General features: G+C 39.5%; 1 protein-coding gene across 1 annotated transcript in view; it reads left to right on the forward strand.

Annotated features, from left to right (window-relative positions):
- The window catches only part of ANKRD31 (ankyrin repeat domain 31), a 140,960-nt gene that overhangs the window by 57,491 nt on the left and 65,308 nt on the right, over positions 1–18,161 (forward strand). Inside the window, exons 12-14 of the mRNA XM_056112416.1 lie at positions 2,590–2,734; positions 15,380–15,432; positions 16,481–17,984. Of these exons, the coding sequence (XP_055968391.1) occupies positions 2,590–2,734; positions 15,380–15,432; positions 16,481–17,984 (1,702 nt within the window). The remainder of the gene's footprint in view (positions 1–2,589; positions 2,735–15,379; positions 15,433–16,480; positions 17,985–18,161) is intronic.

Here is an 18,161-nt window from a genome sequence, read left to right on the forward strand (position 1 = left end):
AGCTGCTCTGAATGTTCCAAGATAATTTCATGTTTCAGGCTCTATTATAGGACTAAGGCACTTTATGAAAATACCTTGTCTTTTATTTCAGGTTTTGGAAGTTGCTTCTGAGTTCTAAACTGTTAGAGTAGGAAAGGGGACTAATCGGCTGTCTTGGGAAGATCTGTATCACATACTTCCAGAAGAAATGCCTGTGGGCCAGGGAGATGACTTATTCTAGTTACATCACATTTTTTAGCACATCTGAGTCCTTGAATATTTTCATCAGTAACACATGGTCTTTGAGACTGTAAGTAATATCCCCAATGCCACATGATATCTGAGGCACTGAGAAATATCCCCAGTACCATATGGTGTCTGAGACGCTGAATAATATCCCCATATTCTGTACTGGTACAGAATGGTATGTGAGGCCCTTAGAAATATTCCCCAGTACCTCCCAGTACCTCATGGCTCCCAGTCATCACAAAATGTAGCTGTGATGGGCCACACCCAGCAAAAAATAAATCAGGGAGATTTATTTTTCATTGAGCCATCTATATTTACATAATTTTCTTTAAATTCTTATTAAGATAATTATTTTTAAAATATAGACCCACTTAGAAAACTTAAAAATATAGGATATATATATACATATACAGGCTGGAAAGATAGCACAGCGGTAGGGCGTTTGCTTTGCACACATGCCAACATGGCCGACCTGAGTTAGATTCCTCTGCCCCTCTCGGAAAGCCTGGCAAGCTACCAAGAGTATCGAGCCCACACGGCAAAGCCTGGCAAGCTCCCCGTGACATATTCGATATGCCAAACACAGTAACATCAAGTCTCATGATGGAGACGTTACTGGGCCTGCTCGAGCAAATCGATGAACAACGGGAGGACTGTGACTGTGATATACATATATATGAAATGATAATGTAATACACCAAAGAAGAAATGGGTCATTCTTCTCATTCAACTGTGAAGATTAAAAAAAACTTCACAGTGGCTACTTGAGGCATAGTAACAGATTAAGTATTGACCTGTTTTTCCTTGATGTTCTGAGGTATCAAGGATCTGATGACATAACCATCTCTTGGAACCTGTTAAGATGACTACAGCTCTTACCACTATAGAACCCAGTTCTAATTCCTAGTCTGTCAGTTAGCTGTGTTTCACTAACAGTTGAACCATAAACATTTTTTCCTTAAAAAATCCATCATATATAATACACATTATTATTATACTAATTATATATATTACTGTAAGGCACAGAGTTACAAAATTGTTTATAATTGCATTAGGTCATACAATGTTCTGTCATTTGTCTCCTCACAAGTGTACATTTTCCAGCACCAATATTTCCAGTTTCCCTGCTGCCTCCCTCTTTACAGCCTACCTCTAAGGCAGGTACTTTTCTTCTCTTCCCCCTTTCCTTTCCTCCCCCCTCTTCCCTCCCCCCTTTCTCCCCTCTCCCCATTCCTCTCTCTTCTCTTCTCCTTCACCCTCTCCCCTCCCTACTTTTGGGCATTATGGTTTGTAATACAGGTACTGAAAGGTTGCCATGTTTGTCCCTTTACTTTTCAGCACTCAGTTCTGATCTAGAGTGATCATTGCCAACTATCTTTGATGTAGTTGTCCCTTCTCCATCCTAACTCCCTCCCCCCCACACACACACCACATACACACCACTTGTGTCAAGTTTCCAATCATGGACCATTCTTCCTGGCCCTTGTTTCCACTTTCCTTAGGTATTAGTCTCATACTGGGATTTTTTTTATATCTCACGTATGAGTTTAATCATTCTATATCTGTTCATCTCCTTCTGATTCATTTCTGAACCATAAACATTTAATCCCTCCCTCCTTTCCTTCCTCTTTCCTTCCCTTTTTCTCTTCCTTTCTCCTTTCTTATGTTCCTCATCCTTTGTAAGAGAAGTGACAATATATAGTGACAAATTTGGGGAGGAGGGTTGTGACAGGTGATGTGAGGAAACTCCCAAGCAGTGGTTCAGTTTAAAAGCCCGAGGATGTCATGCTGCTCTGGCCTGCTGATGTTGGGGATACCTGTGATACTGCGGGCCTCCAGAGCCACATCCAGAGGTGCTTGGGGCTCCAGAACTGTACTTGGTGTTCTCAGAGGACCATGTGTTGTGGGATTTGAACCCAGGTCAGGTACAGAGGTGCTAGGCATGTGCCCTAAGTGCTGTACTATCTCCTGATTCCAACAAATTTTTAATAATTTCTGGGCAGAGTAGTAGGCATATTCAAACTGTATTGTTGTATTGTTGAGGAAAATATTTGATACTACGCTTTAGAGTTGTATGCTTTCAGGCACATACAATATTTTAAAATTTTTATTAGTGAAACACCATGAGGTACAGTTGTAGACTTAACAAATTTTTGTGCTTGGGTTTCAGTTATACAATCATCGAGTACCCATCCCTCTGCCAGTGCCCATTCTCCAACCACCACTGATCCCAGTATCCCCCCAACCCACCCCCCACCCCCGTACCACCTGTATCCCCCATCCCACCCTGCCTCTGTGGCAGGGCATTCCCTTTACAAACAGTATCTTTTATCTGGGCTCCCACACACAATCTTCCTCTAGGTGGCAGAATTACTTCTCTTGAATGGAGCTGATCCATTACTTAGAAGTGATAGTGGAAAGTGTGCACTGGATGAAGCCAAAGATTCTCCTGTGAAGCGTCTCCTTGAGAGATATGTTTCTAAACATCGAAAACCTCTTAGATCAGGTGAGATTCAACCACCCTGTTATATATGTTCATCATACTGGAAAGAGTTAAAGAAATTGCATTTAGAATTACAGAAATAAAAATATTTTTTCTTTTTAAGTTTTGAAAGAACTGACTTGTTTGCAAGTGCACAAAAGGAAGAAATCATCCAGAAAGAAGATAGTATCAAATACTAGTAGACTTCCCTCCAGGTCATGCATTGTAAACTTAGGGGCCAGAATGATAGTACTGTGGGTAGATTCGTGATAGATCTCTGGCACCCCAGATGGCTCCCGAGCTTTGCCAGGAGTGATCCCTGAGTACAGGGCCAGGAGTAAGCTCTGAACCTGCTAGGGCTGGCCCCAAAACGACTAGACACCAAACATGGTCCCGTAAACACAGACACGGGTCATTCCTGAGCACAGAGCCAGGAATAATCCCTGAGAATGAGTAGGCATGATCCCAGAACAAAATAAACAAAAGCACTTATACTTGCATTTCAAGTTACACCAAAAATTGCAAATAACCCTTGGAGACTAAAGTGAATATTTTTAGACTTTTGCTTTGATGGTCATTTCAGTTTTTCCTTATAGTTTGCATTAGTTTGCACTCTGTGAATGCCTTGTCTAGCATTCTAGCCCTTTCTTGGAATCTCCTATTCACAGGTGGCCATTTCTGACCTGTACTTACCCAAGGGAATTTCATCATGGAAAGGAACCTGAAACCTTTCTTTTTTAGAATTTAGATCCCACTCTTCTTTATGAGGGCAGTTAAAAACTGTGCTGCATTACAGTGCTTCACCAGATAATTTAAACATTAAAGTTTGAACTTTCAAATTTTGTCATTATCAGTCTACATACCATATCAGTGTAAAATCATTTACTTAAAGGACATCTATACTTTCACTACAGTTTTATTTTCTTTGGTAGCTTTTTTGACTTCTGGGTCACAGCCAGCAATGCTCAGGGGTTTCTACTCCTGGCTCTCTCTACTCAGGAATTACTCCCGGTGGTGCTGGGAGACCATGTGGGATGCCAGGGATCAAACCCAGGTCAGCTGTGTACAAGGCAGATGCCCTACTCCCTGTACTATCCCTCCGGCCCCCCAAAGTATTCATTTTTATTTTATTTATTAATTATTTTTTTGCTTTTTGGGTCACACCCGGCGATACACAGGGGTTACTCCTGGCTCTGAACTCAGGAGTTACTCCTGGCAGTGCTTAAAGGACCATATGGGATGCTGGGAATCGAACCCGGGTCGGCCGCATGCAAGGCAAATGTCTTACCCACTGTGCTATCTCTCCAGCCCTTATTTATTAATTTTTAAATTTTATTGAATCACTGTGAGATAGTTACAAGCTTTCATGTTTGAGTTACAATCACACAATGATCAAAAACACCCATCCCTCCACCAGTGCACATTCCCACTACCAATATCCCTGGTATACCTCCCCTCTTACCCCCCCACCCCCCCGCCTCCATGGCAGACATGATTCCCCATAATCTCTCTCTACTTTCGGGCATTATGGTTTGCAATATAGACTCTGCGAGGTTATCATGTTTGGTTCTTTATCTACTTTCTGCATACATCTCCCATCCCAATCGATTCCTCTGGCCATCTTTTTCTTAGCGATCCCTTTTCTGTTCCAGCTTCCTTCTCCCCTTTGCTCATGAGGCAGGCTTCCAACTATGGAGCAATCTATCTGTCCCGTGTATCTACTATCCTTAGGTGTCAGCCTCATGTTATGTTGTTTTATACTCCACAAATGAGTGTAGTCCTTCTATGTCTGTTCCTCTCTTTCTGACTCATTTCACTCAGCATGATACTCTCCATGTCTATCCATTTATAAGCAAAGTTCATGACTTCATCTCTCCTGACAGCTGTATAGTATTCCATTATGTAGATGTACCAAAGTTTCTTTAACCAGTCATCTGTTCTAGGGCACTTGGGTTGTTTCCCGATTTGGGCTATTGTGAACAGTGCTGCAATGAACATATAGGTACAGATGTCATTTCTACTGTGCTTTTATGCATCCTCAGGATATATTCCCAGAATTGGTATTCTGGGGTCATATGGAAGCTCAATTTCTGGTTTTTGAAGGACTGTCCATATTGTTTTCCAGAAAGACTGGACTAGTGGGCGTTCCTACCAACAGTGAAAGAGTGTCCCTTTTTCCACACATCCACGCCAGAAATGGTTGCTTTTGTTCTTTTGAATATGTGCCAGTCTCTGTGGTATGAGATGATATCTCATTGTTGTTTTGATTTTCATCTCCCTAGCAATGTGGAGCTGTTTTTTTATTATTATTAGTGAAACACCATGAGGTACAGTTGTAGATTTACAATTTTTTGTGCTTAGGTTTCGATTATACAATGATCAAATACCCATCCCTCCACCAGTACCCATTTTCCACCACCATGGATCCCACTATCCCTCCCATCCCCATGCCCCCCATCCCACCCTGCCTCTGTGGCAGGGCAATCCCTTGTGTTCCCTCTCTCCTTTTGGGTGTTGTGGTCTGCAAAAGAAGCTTTGAGTGGCAAACATTTTCAGTCCATAGTCTACTTTCGACATGCATCTCCCCTCCTGGGAGGATCCTCCAAACATCCTTTATTTGGTGCTCCCTTCTGTATCTGAGCTGCCCTTTCCCCTAGAATGCCCAGCTGGCCTCTAAGCTATGGAGTAATCCTCCTGGTGCTGATCTCAGCTATTCTTGGGTATTAATCTCATATTTTGTTACTTTATATTCCCCAGATGAATGTCTATCCCTCTCTTTCTGACTCATTTCGCTTAACATGATACTTTCCATGTTGTACCACTTGTATATAAATTTCATGACTTCATCTTTTCTAATAGCTACATAGTACTCCATTGTGTAGATGTACCAAAGTTTCTTTAACCAGTCATCTGTTCTTGGGCATTCAGGTTTCTTCCAGTTTCTGGCTATTGTAAAGAGTGCTGCAATGAGCAAACAAGTGCAGATGTCTCTTCGACTATACATTTTTGCCTCTCTGGGATATATTCCCAGGAGTGGTATTGCTGGGTCAAATGGGAGCTCAATTTCTAATTTTTTGAGAATCATCCATACTGTTTTCCAGAAGGGCTGAACCAGTCGACATTCCCACCAACAGTGAAGGAGTGTCCCTCTCTCGCCACATCCGCGCCAGCATCGGTTGCTTTTCTTCTTTTGGATGTGGGCCAGTCTCTGAGGTGTGAGATGGTATCTCATTGTGGTTTTGATCTGCATCTCCCTGATGATTAATGATGTAGAGCATTTTCTCATGTGCTTTTTTGCCATTTGGATTTCTTCTTTGAGAAAGTTTCTGTTCATTTCATTGCCCCATTTTTTGATGGGGTTGGATGTTTTCTTCTTGTGGAGTTCAGCCAGTATTTTGTATATCCTTGATATCAACCCCTTGTCAGATGTGTATTCGGCGAATATCCTTTCCCCTTCTGTAGACTGTCTTTGTATTTTGGTCACTGTTTCTTTGGAGGTGCAGAAACTTCTTAGTTTAAGATAGTCCCATTTATCTATCTCTGTTTTCATTTGCGCGGCCAGTGGCAAGGCATCTTTGAAGATACCATTAGCTTCAATGTCATGGAGGGTTTTGCCAGCAATGTGGAGCATTTTTTCATGTGCCTTTCGGCCATTTGTATTTTGGGGGGGGGGGAATTCTGTTCATTTCTTCTCCCCATTTTTTGATAAGTTTGGAGATTTTTTCTTGTACAATTCTACTAGTGCCTTGTATATCCTGGATATTAATCCCTTATCAGATGGGTAGTGGGTAAATATTCTTTCCCATTCTGGGGGCTCTTTCTGTATTTTGGTCCCTGTTTCTTTTGAAGTGCAGAAGCTTCTTAGTTTGATGTAGTCCCATTTGTTTATATTTGCTTCCACTTGCATGGTCAGTGCTGTTTCATCCTTAAAGATGTTTTTAGGCTCAATGTCATGAAGAGTTCTGTCTACATTTCCCTCTATGTACCTTGTGGATTCATGTCTGATATTGAGGTCTTTAATCCACTTTGATCTGACTTTTCTGCCTGGCATTAGACAGAGGTCAGAGTTCATTGCTTTGCAGGTAGCAGGTAGTTTTCCCAGCACCTCTTGTTGAAGAGGCTTTCCTTGTTCCAGTTCACATTTCTTGCTCCTTTGTCAAAGATTAAGTGGTCATATATTTGGGGGTCTCTGACAGAATATTTGACTCTGTTCCATTGGTCTGCAGGTTTGTTTCTAGCCCATTACCATGCTACCTTAGTTACTACTGCTTTGTAGTACAGTTTGAAGTTGGGGAGGGTGATGTCACCCATTTTCTTTTTCCCAAGGATTGTTTTAGCTATTTGTGGGGGTTTATTTTTCCATAGCACAGCGGTAGGGCATTTGCCTTGCACGCAGCCAACATGGCCGACCCGAGTTCGATTCCTCCGCCCCTCTCCGAGAGCCCGGCAAGCTACCGAGAGTATCTCGCCTGCACGGCAGAGCCTGGCAAGCTCCCCGCGACGTATTCAATATGCCAAACACAGTAACAACAAAGTCTCCAATGGAGACGTTACTGGGCCCACTCGAGCAAATCGACGATCAACGGGAGGGCCTTTACCTTTACCTTTACCTTTATAAATTTCAGAAGTGTTTTGTCTATTTCTTTGAAAAATGTCATGGGTATCCTGATAGGGACTGCATTGAATTTGTATAGTGCATTGGGAAGTATTGCCATTTTGATAATGTTAATCCTCCCTATCCATGAGCAGGGGATGTGTCTCCATTTCCTAGTGTCTTCTTTTATTTCTTGAAGTAGTGTTTTCCAATTTTCCTTGTATAGGTCTTTCACCTCTTTGGTTAAGCTCATTCCCAGGTACTTGATTTTCTGAGGTACAATTTTGAACGGGATTGTTTTTTTAATGTTTATTTCTTCTCTTTCGTTATTTGTATATAAGAACGCCCTGGACTTTTGGGTGTTGATTTTGTAGCCTGCTGCTTTACTAAATTGACCTATTGTTTCTAGGAGCTTTTCTGTAGAATCTATAGGGTATTCTAAGTATAGTATCATATCATCTGCAAATAGTGATAGTTTGACTTCTTCCTTTCCTATCTGTATTCCCTTGATACCTTTCTCTTGCCTAACTGCAATGGCCAGGACTTCCAGTACTATATTGAATAGGAGTGGTGAAAGTGGACTACCTTGTCTTGTACTCGATCTTAGAAGAAAGGATTTTAGTTTTTCCCCATTGAGAATGATACTTGCCGTGGACTTGTGGTAGATGGCTTTGACTATATTGAGGAAAGTTCCTTCAGTGCCTATTTTTTTCTTTTCTTTTTAAATTTTTATTAGTGAAACACCAAGAGGTACAGTTTTAGACTTTCAAATTATGCTTGGGTTTCAATTATACAATGATCAAATACCCATGCCTCCACCAGTGCCCATTTTCCACCACCATGGGTCCCAGTATCCCTCCCACCCCTCATCCCCCCTATCCCATCCTGCTTCTGTGGCAAGGCATTCCCTTTTATTCTCTTTCTCCTTTTGGGTGTTGTGGTTTGCAAAAGAGGCATTGAATGGCAATCATGTTTGGTCTACAGGCTACTTTCAGCATGCTTTTCCCATCCTGGGAGGATCCTTCAAACACCCTTTATTTGGTGCTCCCTTCTCTGTCTGAGCTCCCTTTTCCCCTTGCATGTGTGGCTGGCCTCCAAGTCATGGAGCAGAATTCCTGGTACTAATCCCGGCCATTCTTAGGTGTTAGTCTCCTATTTTGTTACTTTATGTTCCCCAGATGAATGCAGTCTTTCTATGTCTGTCCCTCTCTTTCTGACTCATTTCGCTTAACATGATACTTTCCATGTAGTACCACTTGTATGTAAATTTCATGACTTCATCTTTTCTAACAGCTACATAGTTCTCCATTGTGTAGCTGTACCAAAGTTTCTTTAAACAGTCATCTGTTGTTGGGCACTCAGGTTTTTTTCAGATTCTGGCTATTGTAAAGAGTGCTGCAATGAGCAAACAAGTGCAGATGTCACTTCGACTATACATTTTTGCCTCTCTGGGATATATTCCCAGGAGTGGTATTGCTGGATCAAATGGGAGCTCAATTTCTAAATTTTTGAGAATCGTCCATACTGTTTCCCAAAAGGGCTGAACCAGTCAGCATTCCCACCAGCAGTGAAGGAGGGTCCCTTTCTCACCACATCTGCACCAGCACTGGTTGCTTTTGTTCTTTTGGATGTGGGCCAGTCTCTGTGGTGTGAAATGATATATCATTGTGGTTTTGATCTGCATCTCCCTGATGATTAGTGCTGTAGAGCATTTTCTCACGTGCCTTTTAGTTATTCGGATTTCTTCTTTGAGAAAGTTTCTGTTCATTTTGTCGCCCCATTTTTTGATGGGGTTGGATGTTTTCTTCTTGTGGAGTTCAACCAGTACCTTGTATATCCTTGATATCAACCCCTTGTCGGATGTGTATTGGTAGAATATCCTTTCCCATTCTGTAGACTGTCTTTGTATTTTGGTCACTGTTTCTTTTGAGGTGCAGAAGATTTCACTTGCTTTTGTTTTCACTTGCTTGGCCAGTGGTGTGACATGCTCAGATTTTCTAAGGGTTTTGTGAACCGAAAAGAACAAGTGAGGGAGAAACAAATCTATCAAGCAAATCTCTCTGCTTTTTCCAGGAGCTTCTAGGCATTCATTAATTTAGCTTATCATTAATCTGCACATAGTTAAACTTACTTCGAGAAATAAAAGGATATTAAGGCAAGATTATTATTGATGCCTTCTCTCGGTTACTTTGTATGCCTCACATACTATGAAAGCTGTGTTCACAATAATCAGCCACCAATAGGTTTTATTTCACCAGGTATTATTTCAGCTAAAGCACAGTGATGAAAAATGCCAGTTGAAGCATCAGAGGAAAACTTTAGAATGAAAACATTGGCATTTGGGACCGTTTATCCTACCTTCCAATTCTGAAAGATTGCTAGTGTTCGTGTTTATGTGATGAAGCCCCTTGGAGATCAGTTTGAAAGGGTACATGCATTCTATACTAGGAAGAAAGGTTTTCTGCTCTCCTGAACAAGAATATGGACAGAAAGGTCATCATTGACCTCAAGTGGCCATTTGGGAGCTCAGTTATGAAGAATCCACAAAGGAGAGAAAAATTTTTAAAAATATTTTTTTCTTTTTGGGCTGGAGCAATAGCACAGCAAGTAAGGCATTTGCCTTGCACCTGGCAGACCCAGGTTCGATTCCTCCACCCTTCTCGGAGAGACTGGCAAGCTACGGAGAGTATCCCGCCTGCATGGCAAAGCCTGGAAAGCTCCCCGGTGTGTATTCTATGTGCCAAAAACAGTAGCAACAACTCTCACAATGGATACGTTACTGGTGCCCACTCCAGCAAATCAATGAACAACAGGAGGACAGTGCTACAGTGCTTTTTGGTCACACCCAGCAATACACAGGGGTTACTCCTGGCTCATGCACTCAGGAATTACTATTCAGTGCCTATTTTGATGAGAGTTTTCATCATAAACTGGTGCTGGATCTTGTCAAATGCTTTCTCTGCATCTATTGATATGCTCATATGGTTTTTATCTTTTCTTTTGTTGATATGATGGATTATATTGATCAATTTCCGAATGTTAAACCATCCTTGCATCCCTGAGATGAATTCTATTTGGTCATGGTGTATGATCTTTTTTTTTCCTATGTAGGAGTACTGCTATTTATTCAGCCACTGGTTAGCTAATTGAATTGGGCATGAACTCCACTTTACTTTTTTATTTTTTATAATTTTATTTATTGAATCACCGTGAAAGCAGTTACAAAGCTTTCGGGTTTAAGTCTCGGTCATACAATGAAACACCCATACCTTCACCAGTGCCCATTCTCCACCTCCAACAACCCTAGTATACCCCCCTCCCACACCCTCCCCCTACCTGTGGGGCAGATGATTTCCACATTACTCTCTCTCTACTTTGATCACATTCAATATTTTGACACCAGACCCACCATTATTATTTGAGATTTTACCCCAACACTCAGATCTGCTGAAAAGGCAACAGTAGACAATTTGTTTTCTATTGCTGGTTATGAATAACATATGATGTTGCATGGCTGCAGTAGTGGCTGCACAATTTTGAAATTCCAAAATTTTAACACTTAAATCTGGAGAGATTTCTGCCAAAACCTGCTGGGTTCCAAGGTTTGCTCCTGAGTCTCTGGGATCATGGCCGTTAAACAGCTTGATCAGGAGCCAGAAAGGCCGTTCGTGAGCAATGACTTGGGGTCTCGTTGGGGTGGGGAGAACAGGACCAGCTCTACCCCCATCCTGTGAGGCCCAAAATGTCTTATCACTGTGGGCCCAAAGCTGACTGTCCAATGGCCTCTGAAGGATGACGGCCACCGAGCCGCCAGGGGGAAGCAGGCAGAGGGACAACACCCTTTCCCTCCTGGGGTGGCCCAGTGTATGATCTTTTTGATGAGTCGTTGGATTCTATTTGCTAATAGTTTTTTGAGGATCTTTACATCTGTGCTTATCAGGGATATTGGCCTGTAATTTTCTTTGTGGTATCTCTGTTTTTGGTATCAGGGTGATATTTGCTTCATAGAAACTGTTTGGAAGTGTTTTTGATACTTCAGTTTCATGGAAAAGCTTAAAGAGGATTGGGAGTAAGTCCTCTTTAAAGATTTGTAAGAATTCACTAGTGAATCCGTCTGGGCCAGGACTTTTGTGCTTGGGGAGACTTTTTATTACCGTTTCAATTTCCTTGATGGTGATAGGTTTGTTCAAGGTATTCCAGGTCTTCTTGGTTCAGCCTTGGGAGGCTATAGGAATCTAGGAATTTATCCATTTACTCGAGGTTTTTGTGTTCCATGGCATAAAGCTTCTCAAAGTACTCCCTGAGGATCCTTTGAATTTCTGTAGTTTCTGTTGTAATGACCCCCTATTCATTTCTGATTTGGTTTATTAAGGTTTTCTCTCTCCCTTTCTTTGTGAGTCTTGCTAGAGGCTTATTGATCTTGTTTATTTTCTCGAAGAACCAGCTCTCGGTTTCATTGATTTTTTGGATTGTTTTTTGGGTTTCCATCTTGTTAATCTCTGCTCTGAGTTTTATTATTTCCTTCCTCCTATTCGGATTGGGTTCCTTTTGCTGGTCCTTCTCCAAGTTCTTAAGCTGTGAGGTTAGGTTACTTATGTGGGCTCACTCCTCCTTCCTGAGGAACGCTTGTAGAGCTATAAACTTTCTCTTAACCCAGCTTTTGCTGTGTCCCAGAAGTTTTGGTAACTTATGTCCTCATTTTCGTTCATTTCCAGGAATCTTTTAATTTCCTCTTTGATTTCCTTTCTAACCGACTCATTGTCCAATAGTGAGCTGTTTCACTTCCAGGTGTTTGATTTAATTTTCTGTTTGTGTGTGTGATTTACTTCTAATTTCAGTGCATTGTGGTCTGAGAAGATTGTTGATACAATCTCTATCTTCTTACTTTTATGGAGGTATGTTTTGTGGCTCAGTATGTGGTCTGTCTTGGAGAATGTTCCATGCACACTTGAGAAGAATGTGTATTCAGCTTTTTGAGGATGAAATGTCCTGTGTATATCTACTAAGTCCCTTTCTTCCATTTTCCCTCTCAGATGAAGTATATCCTTGCTACGCTTGAGTCTGGTTGATCTATCAAGAGGTAATAAAGTGGTGTTGAAGTCTCCCACTAGTATTGTGTTGCTATCAGTGTCTTTCTCCAAGTCTATGAGTAGTTGTTTTAAGTACTTTGCTGGTCCCACATTAGGTGCATATACATTTAGTATTATAAGTTCTTCCTGTTGTACAGATCTCTTGATCAATAAGAAATGGCCTTCACTGTCTGTTGTGACCTTCTTCACTCTGAAATCAATGTGGTCTGATACTAGGATGGCTACCCCAGCTTTTTTATGGGAGTTGTTTGCCTGTAGGATTGTTTTCTAGCCTTTGACTTTGAGCCTGTGTTTTCTCTGACTATTGAGATCTGTTTCTTGCAGGCGCAGAATGTTGGATTTAATTTTCTAATCCATCCTGCCACTCTGTGTCTTTTAATTGGTGCCCATTGACATTGAGAGAGATTATTGTTATGGAGTTTTGCCCCATTTTTCTGCTGAAATTTGGTGTATTTGAGGGGCCTGTCTTGTCTTAAAGTAGTCCATTTAGTTGTTCTTATAACCATGGTTTTGAGTCTATGAAGTTCCTGAGCTGTTATTTGTCTGTGAAACTGTGTGTTGTTCCTTCTGTTATGAATGAGAGTCTCACTAGGTAAAGTATTTTTGGTGAGGCATTTATTTCATTGGGCTTTTTCACTATGTCCCACCACTGTTTTCGGGCTGTGAGGGTTTCATCAGACAAATCAGCTGTGGATCTTAAGGATGCTCCTTTATAGAAAATTTCTTTCTTTGATCTTGCTGATTTCAGAATTTTGTCTCTATCTAAGGTTTTGGTCATTTTGATCAGGATGTGTCCTGGGGTATTTTTATTCAGATTTTTTCTTGCTGGTACCCTTTGGGCCTCCTGAATATGGTTGCTTGTTTTCTTCAGCTCTGGAAACGTCATAGCAGTGATGTCTTTGACAGTTTCTTCTTCATCAGGGTTTTCTTCCTGTCCCTTTGGGACTCCAGTAATTTTTATGTTACTCCCCTTGACTTCATCATGATCTTCTCTTGCCATCTATTCCTGGATTGTGAGTCTCTTTTCCATTTTCTGCTCTTTTTTGGAGAACCTCTAGACTTCATCTTTGAGATCTCTCATTTTGTCCTCAGAAACTGTTAATCTGCTGCTGAGGCCTTTCACTGAGTTTTTCAGTTAGCCTACCAGGTTTTTCTCATTTTTATTTTTTTTAAACTCTGTTTAGAGAGTTTTAAATCTTCTTCTTTCAAAATATATTGGCTGCCTTTCTATCTTAGAGTAAAATATATATACTTTAGTTTACAAAGAGATCTTTAATTACTATATTGCCTTTTATTTTTTATCTGTTTAATTGGGATTATAATAATGACTTCTCTATACATATGTGAAATTTTATTATGAGGGTTGGAGTTGATGTATACAAAATACATCTACATAGAGCCTGCCATAGGACAGGAGATCAGAGAAATAATCAGAAAAAAAAATACATCACCAAAATTCATCACTCCAGAATTTGTGTTGTTCTTTTCCCCAAAATTAGTTATCCTGAAGCATGTAGAGTTTTAACACTAAGAGGAAACAAAAGCCCTTTTGTTGCTTTCAAATTCTTCCCCAGGCCTCTTTCCCACTTCCAGATTCTTTTATAAATATACTTAATAGGGTGGTTTGTGTCTTTTTTTCTGCTTTTTTAATTTACGCATCAGAGTTCAGAGGAGGCCTCATGTTCTTTCTTTTTTCTTGTAATAATAACAAAAGTAATAATGGCTAACTTTCTAATGAGCCAGGAACTTCTCTAAACTCCTGACATGAATTATTTCATTATAATCATTACAAAAGTCTAACTAATGAAACTGTTAACACCTTCATTTTGGGGAGCTGAGGCAGAGGCATTAAGAAATGTACTTAGGGTCACCCAGCTGGCAAATTGGTAAATCAAGCCCGGGACTCCGTGGGAAGTTCCAGAATCTGTGCTCCTAGCCCCTTTGCTTGGGTGAGGGACAATCTCTGTACCTCCTGTCACTGATTGAGGTGAAGGAGTCAGTGCCACACTTCGTGAACTCTGTAATCTAATTGCTATCACAAAAATTATTCCCAAGAAATGAGCTTTTTTTCTCAGTTATATTCTTATTAAACATTTTTATTTGACTCATAATATATTTAAGGGAATCTATACTTTATTTCTTGGTCTAAGATGTACACCCACATATTCCTTTCTCTTTCAAATATTTACTGACTACCTCCTAGGTACAAGACACTATTTCTATAGGCTTTTACGTTTTGTGATTCAGTGTGTCTTGATAAACCTCAGATTCACCTTAAGTATTTTAAGGAGGCATTAAAAACATGAAAATACTTTTTTCCTCTATTATAAATCTATATACCCCATTCCTCATATCCTTTTTCTTTCCAATGCATTCTCCAAATGGCCTTTTCAGTGTGTATTTTTCACTTTAAAAAAAATGGGGGGCCGTACTGATGCTCAGGGCTTACACCTGATTCTGTACTCATGGATCACACCTGATGGGTCTCAGGAAACTCTGTGGGGTGCCGGGAATCGAACCTGTTCAGTCACATGCAAGGAAAGCACCCTACCTGATGTACTATCTCTCTGATCCCTATATGTTTCACTTTTTAGAGAGAAAAGCATTCAAACTAGAATCTTACTAAGCAGACACAGTAGGAAATTATGATAATTCAATTGGTTGAAAGGATTTTTTGCCTTATGAAAGCAGTTTGCATGCAGTTGCTTATCTGGTTTTACCTGCTGAAAATATAAAAAAACAGAGTTCAGTGCCCTTTCTTAGTATTACTTTGTTGGATTTTTTCCTATGGAAATAATTCAGCTTAAGATAGTATTTAGTTTCTAATAAATATGGAAATATAGATTGTGTAGTATGTGCCAATTTTAATAGAGAGTACTTTCTTAATTTTATCAAGCACTTAGTTTTCTCCTGACAAAGAACTTGTAGGTTTTATGTCTTGAATCAGAACATAGGGTTCAATTTCGTTTTTTCTTGTATTCACAGCTCAGAAGAATAGCCTCGACCTAGTCAATGTAGAAGATACACACCAGCACAAGGTATGTTCTCCTTTTATAATGTACATTTTTGTAGAGTCTATACACTGGCTATTTTGTAGATCAGCAGATGGGGAAAAAAAGACATAAAATATCATGAACAGTGACTCCATCTTTGCTCTTAAGACACTTTGGAATAATTACATAAGAGTCAGAGGGTTCTGGGCTGAAGCAGTTGAGTAAATATAGCATATGTGGTTAACCTAAGGTATTGGTAGCCAGTGTATTCCTCCTCCTCTTGGCAGCATGAAGTTTACCAGCTATATCAAATCTACTGTGGCCTAAGCACAGAGGAGTCAAAGGTCTTTCCATCCCTTCAAACTGTACCCGGTAGTAGCTATTCTTCTTGGTGCTTGAATTGTGTTGAATGAAATGAAGCAGATCTCTGTTTTAATATCAGCCATTGATAAATCTTTGCAAATAAACCAATTTGAGAAAATTTCTGTCTTATTTTTAGATCATTTTTTTCTGCCCTTATCATATATCAATGCAACTAGAGGAGAAAAACAATTTTAGCTCTATCTTTGTAACAGCTGGGAGAAGGGACTGCTTATAAAGTATTCTTTCTTTACACTAAAGCTATTATCTAGTCATTTTAAAAGTATAAAGATCAACTAAATTTTTATGTTCTGTGAGATTAATAGTGAAAATATGGCAAAAGAAAAATTAGAATATACAACAAAAAAGGTTGACATACAGACTGATCCTGTTGTATTTACTTTCTATAAATCTTCTCTCAAGTAACAAAAAATATATTTTTTGTATTTTATATATGGTATATATCCCAGTAATTCCTAGGCTAGATCAAATTATAAAACTGAAGAGTAGCATGATTCATCAATAAATGAATTGACTTACTGTCAAAATTAGAACAAAAATAATTTTAGTTCTAATTCTACTATTAGAAGTAAAATTTTTTATTTTAGAATTTTCTTTAGTCTTTAAAATTAAAGCAACATGATTTATGAGTGTTAATATTTCAGAAATGAAATGCAGTAATAACTACACTGCAATTAAAAATTAAGGCTAACTATAAATGTTGTTCCTATAGAAACCCAAATACAGTTCCAGTGGGTTTACTTCTGATGAAAGTGCCAACAGAGAGAAGCCAGAACTTGTTAATTTAGATAGAGAAAGTAAAGAATACTTACTTATAAATGAAGAAGATGTATATGAGCATCACCAAAAAGGTTCTGCAAACATAAGACTTGGTAAATCAAAGCATAAGGAATTAATTTTAAACTATACTAAGTCTAGAAGTCTCAGGAAAGATAATCGTTCTTATGTCAAAGATTCGAGCTCAGACCTATCTAAAGATAAAGGAATAAGAAACACGCGACATAAACGGACTCGGATGGACAATACAATCCAAGCAGTTAGTCCAAGAAAGACTTTAACTGTATCTTCTGGCAGAATAAAGAGATTGATTATTGATCAACAGCATAGTCCCCAAACCCTTGATGATTTTCCTGAAGAGTCTTGTAAGCCAGACAGCTCAACTGTGTCAAACATGAAAAATGAATTAGGTAACAATATTGAGATTTTTTCCGATACCAGAGACAAATATTCCCAGGACCTAGATTCATCAAATAGTCAAGAAGTAAAAATTTTGGAATTAAAATCTATTGAGCAAGCTGAAACTATTTCTTTCTCAGGAATTTCTTCACATAAAAAAATTGAGTCATCATTGGTTATTACAGAAGAGCCGTCTCATACTCACAAAGAGAAACAGCAAATTAGTTCTTGTAAGTCCTATAAAAGCAGCAACTTAGGACAAAAAGATGAGGGCATAAATAAATGGGAAAAGTCTTTCCTATCCTTTATAGAGAAAAAGCATAATGATGAGATTTATCACTGTTCTTCTGAGGAGACTGTGACATCTAAAATGGTAATGAGTTCTATTGACCACAAAACCCACTGTGATTACAAAGAGAATATGACATATAGAGATGAAATGGATTTACAACCACATTTACTTTTGGAAGATCATTTTTCACAGGAAAATGAGTTCAAAGCAGATGTCCTGACCATACTCCCACAGCAGGAAGCTGTTCATTTTTCTGACTCAGACAATACAGTAGTTTCTCAAAAACATGTTGTACGTTTTGACCAACACGTATATGGAACTTCTTTGGATCACTCACAAAACAATTTTGAGCATACTTCCTTGGCTCATATGAGGACACTTTCAACACATGAAATTTCAGAGTTGACTAGTCAGGTGGAGCTATTTGAAAATAGTCAGGATTGTAGTCTCATGATAACAATTCCTTTAACGAATCAAGCAGATACACATATTGTGGAAAAGGTGAATCAGCAAGAAGAGATCGAAAGGAATTACACTGACAAAAGCCCAGATCCAGGTTCTTCCAGTAGGCCTTTATCCACAGGTCAAGACATAGGAACAATGAAAGTTGAACAGAGGAGAGAAGACCTACCAGACAGTGAAATCATATGTAATATAAATTTTCATTCCACTGATAATATGAATGAAGATTCAACCAACAACTCCCAGCTTAATCATAGAGAAACGAAGAAAGCATCTCACAAACCAGGTATTATAGTATTGCTGCATTTGAACCCATTTCCAATAGATTTACAATTATTAAGGGGTGCATAGCCAGTGATGCTCAAGGGTTACTCCAGATTCTGCACTCAGGAATCATTCCTATCAGTGCTTAGGGGACCATAAGGGATGGCAGGAATTGAATCTGGCTTGACTGCACTCAAGA

The sequence above is a fragment of the Sorex fumeus genome, unplaced genomic scaffold, assembly GCF_029834395.1.
Source record: "Sorex fumeus unplaced genomic scaffold, SorFum_2.1 ptg000018l, whole genome shotgun sequence".
Taxonomy (NCBI): domain Eukaryota; kingdom Metazoa; phylum Chordata; class Mammalia; order Eulipotyphla; family Soricidae; genus Sorex; species Sorex fumeus.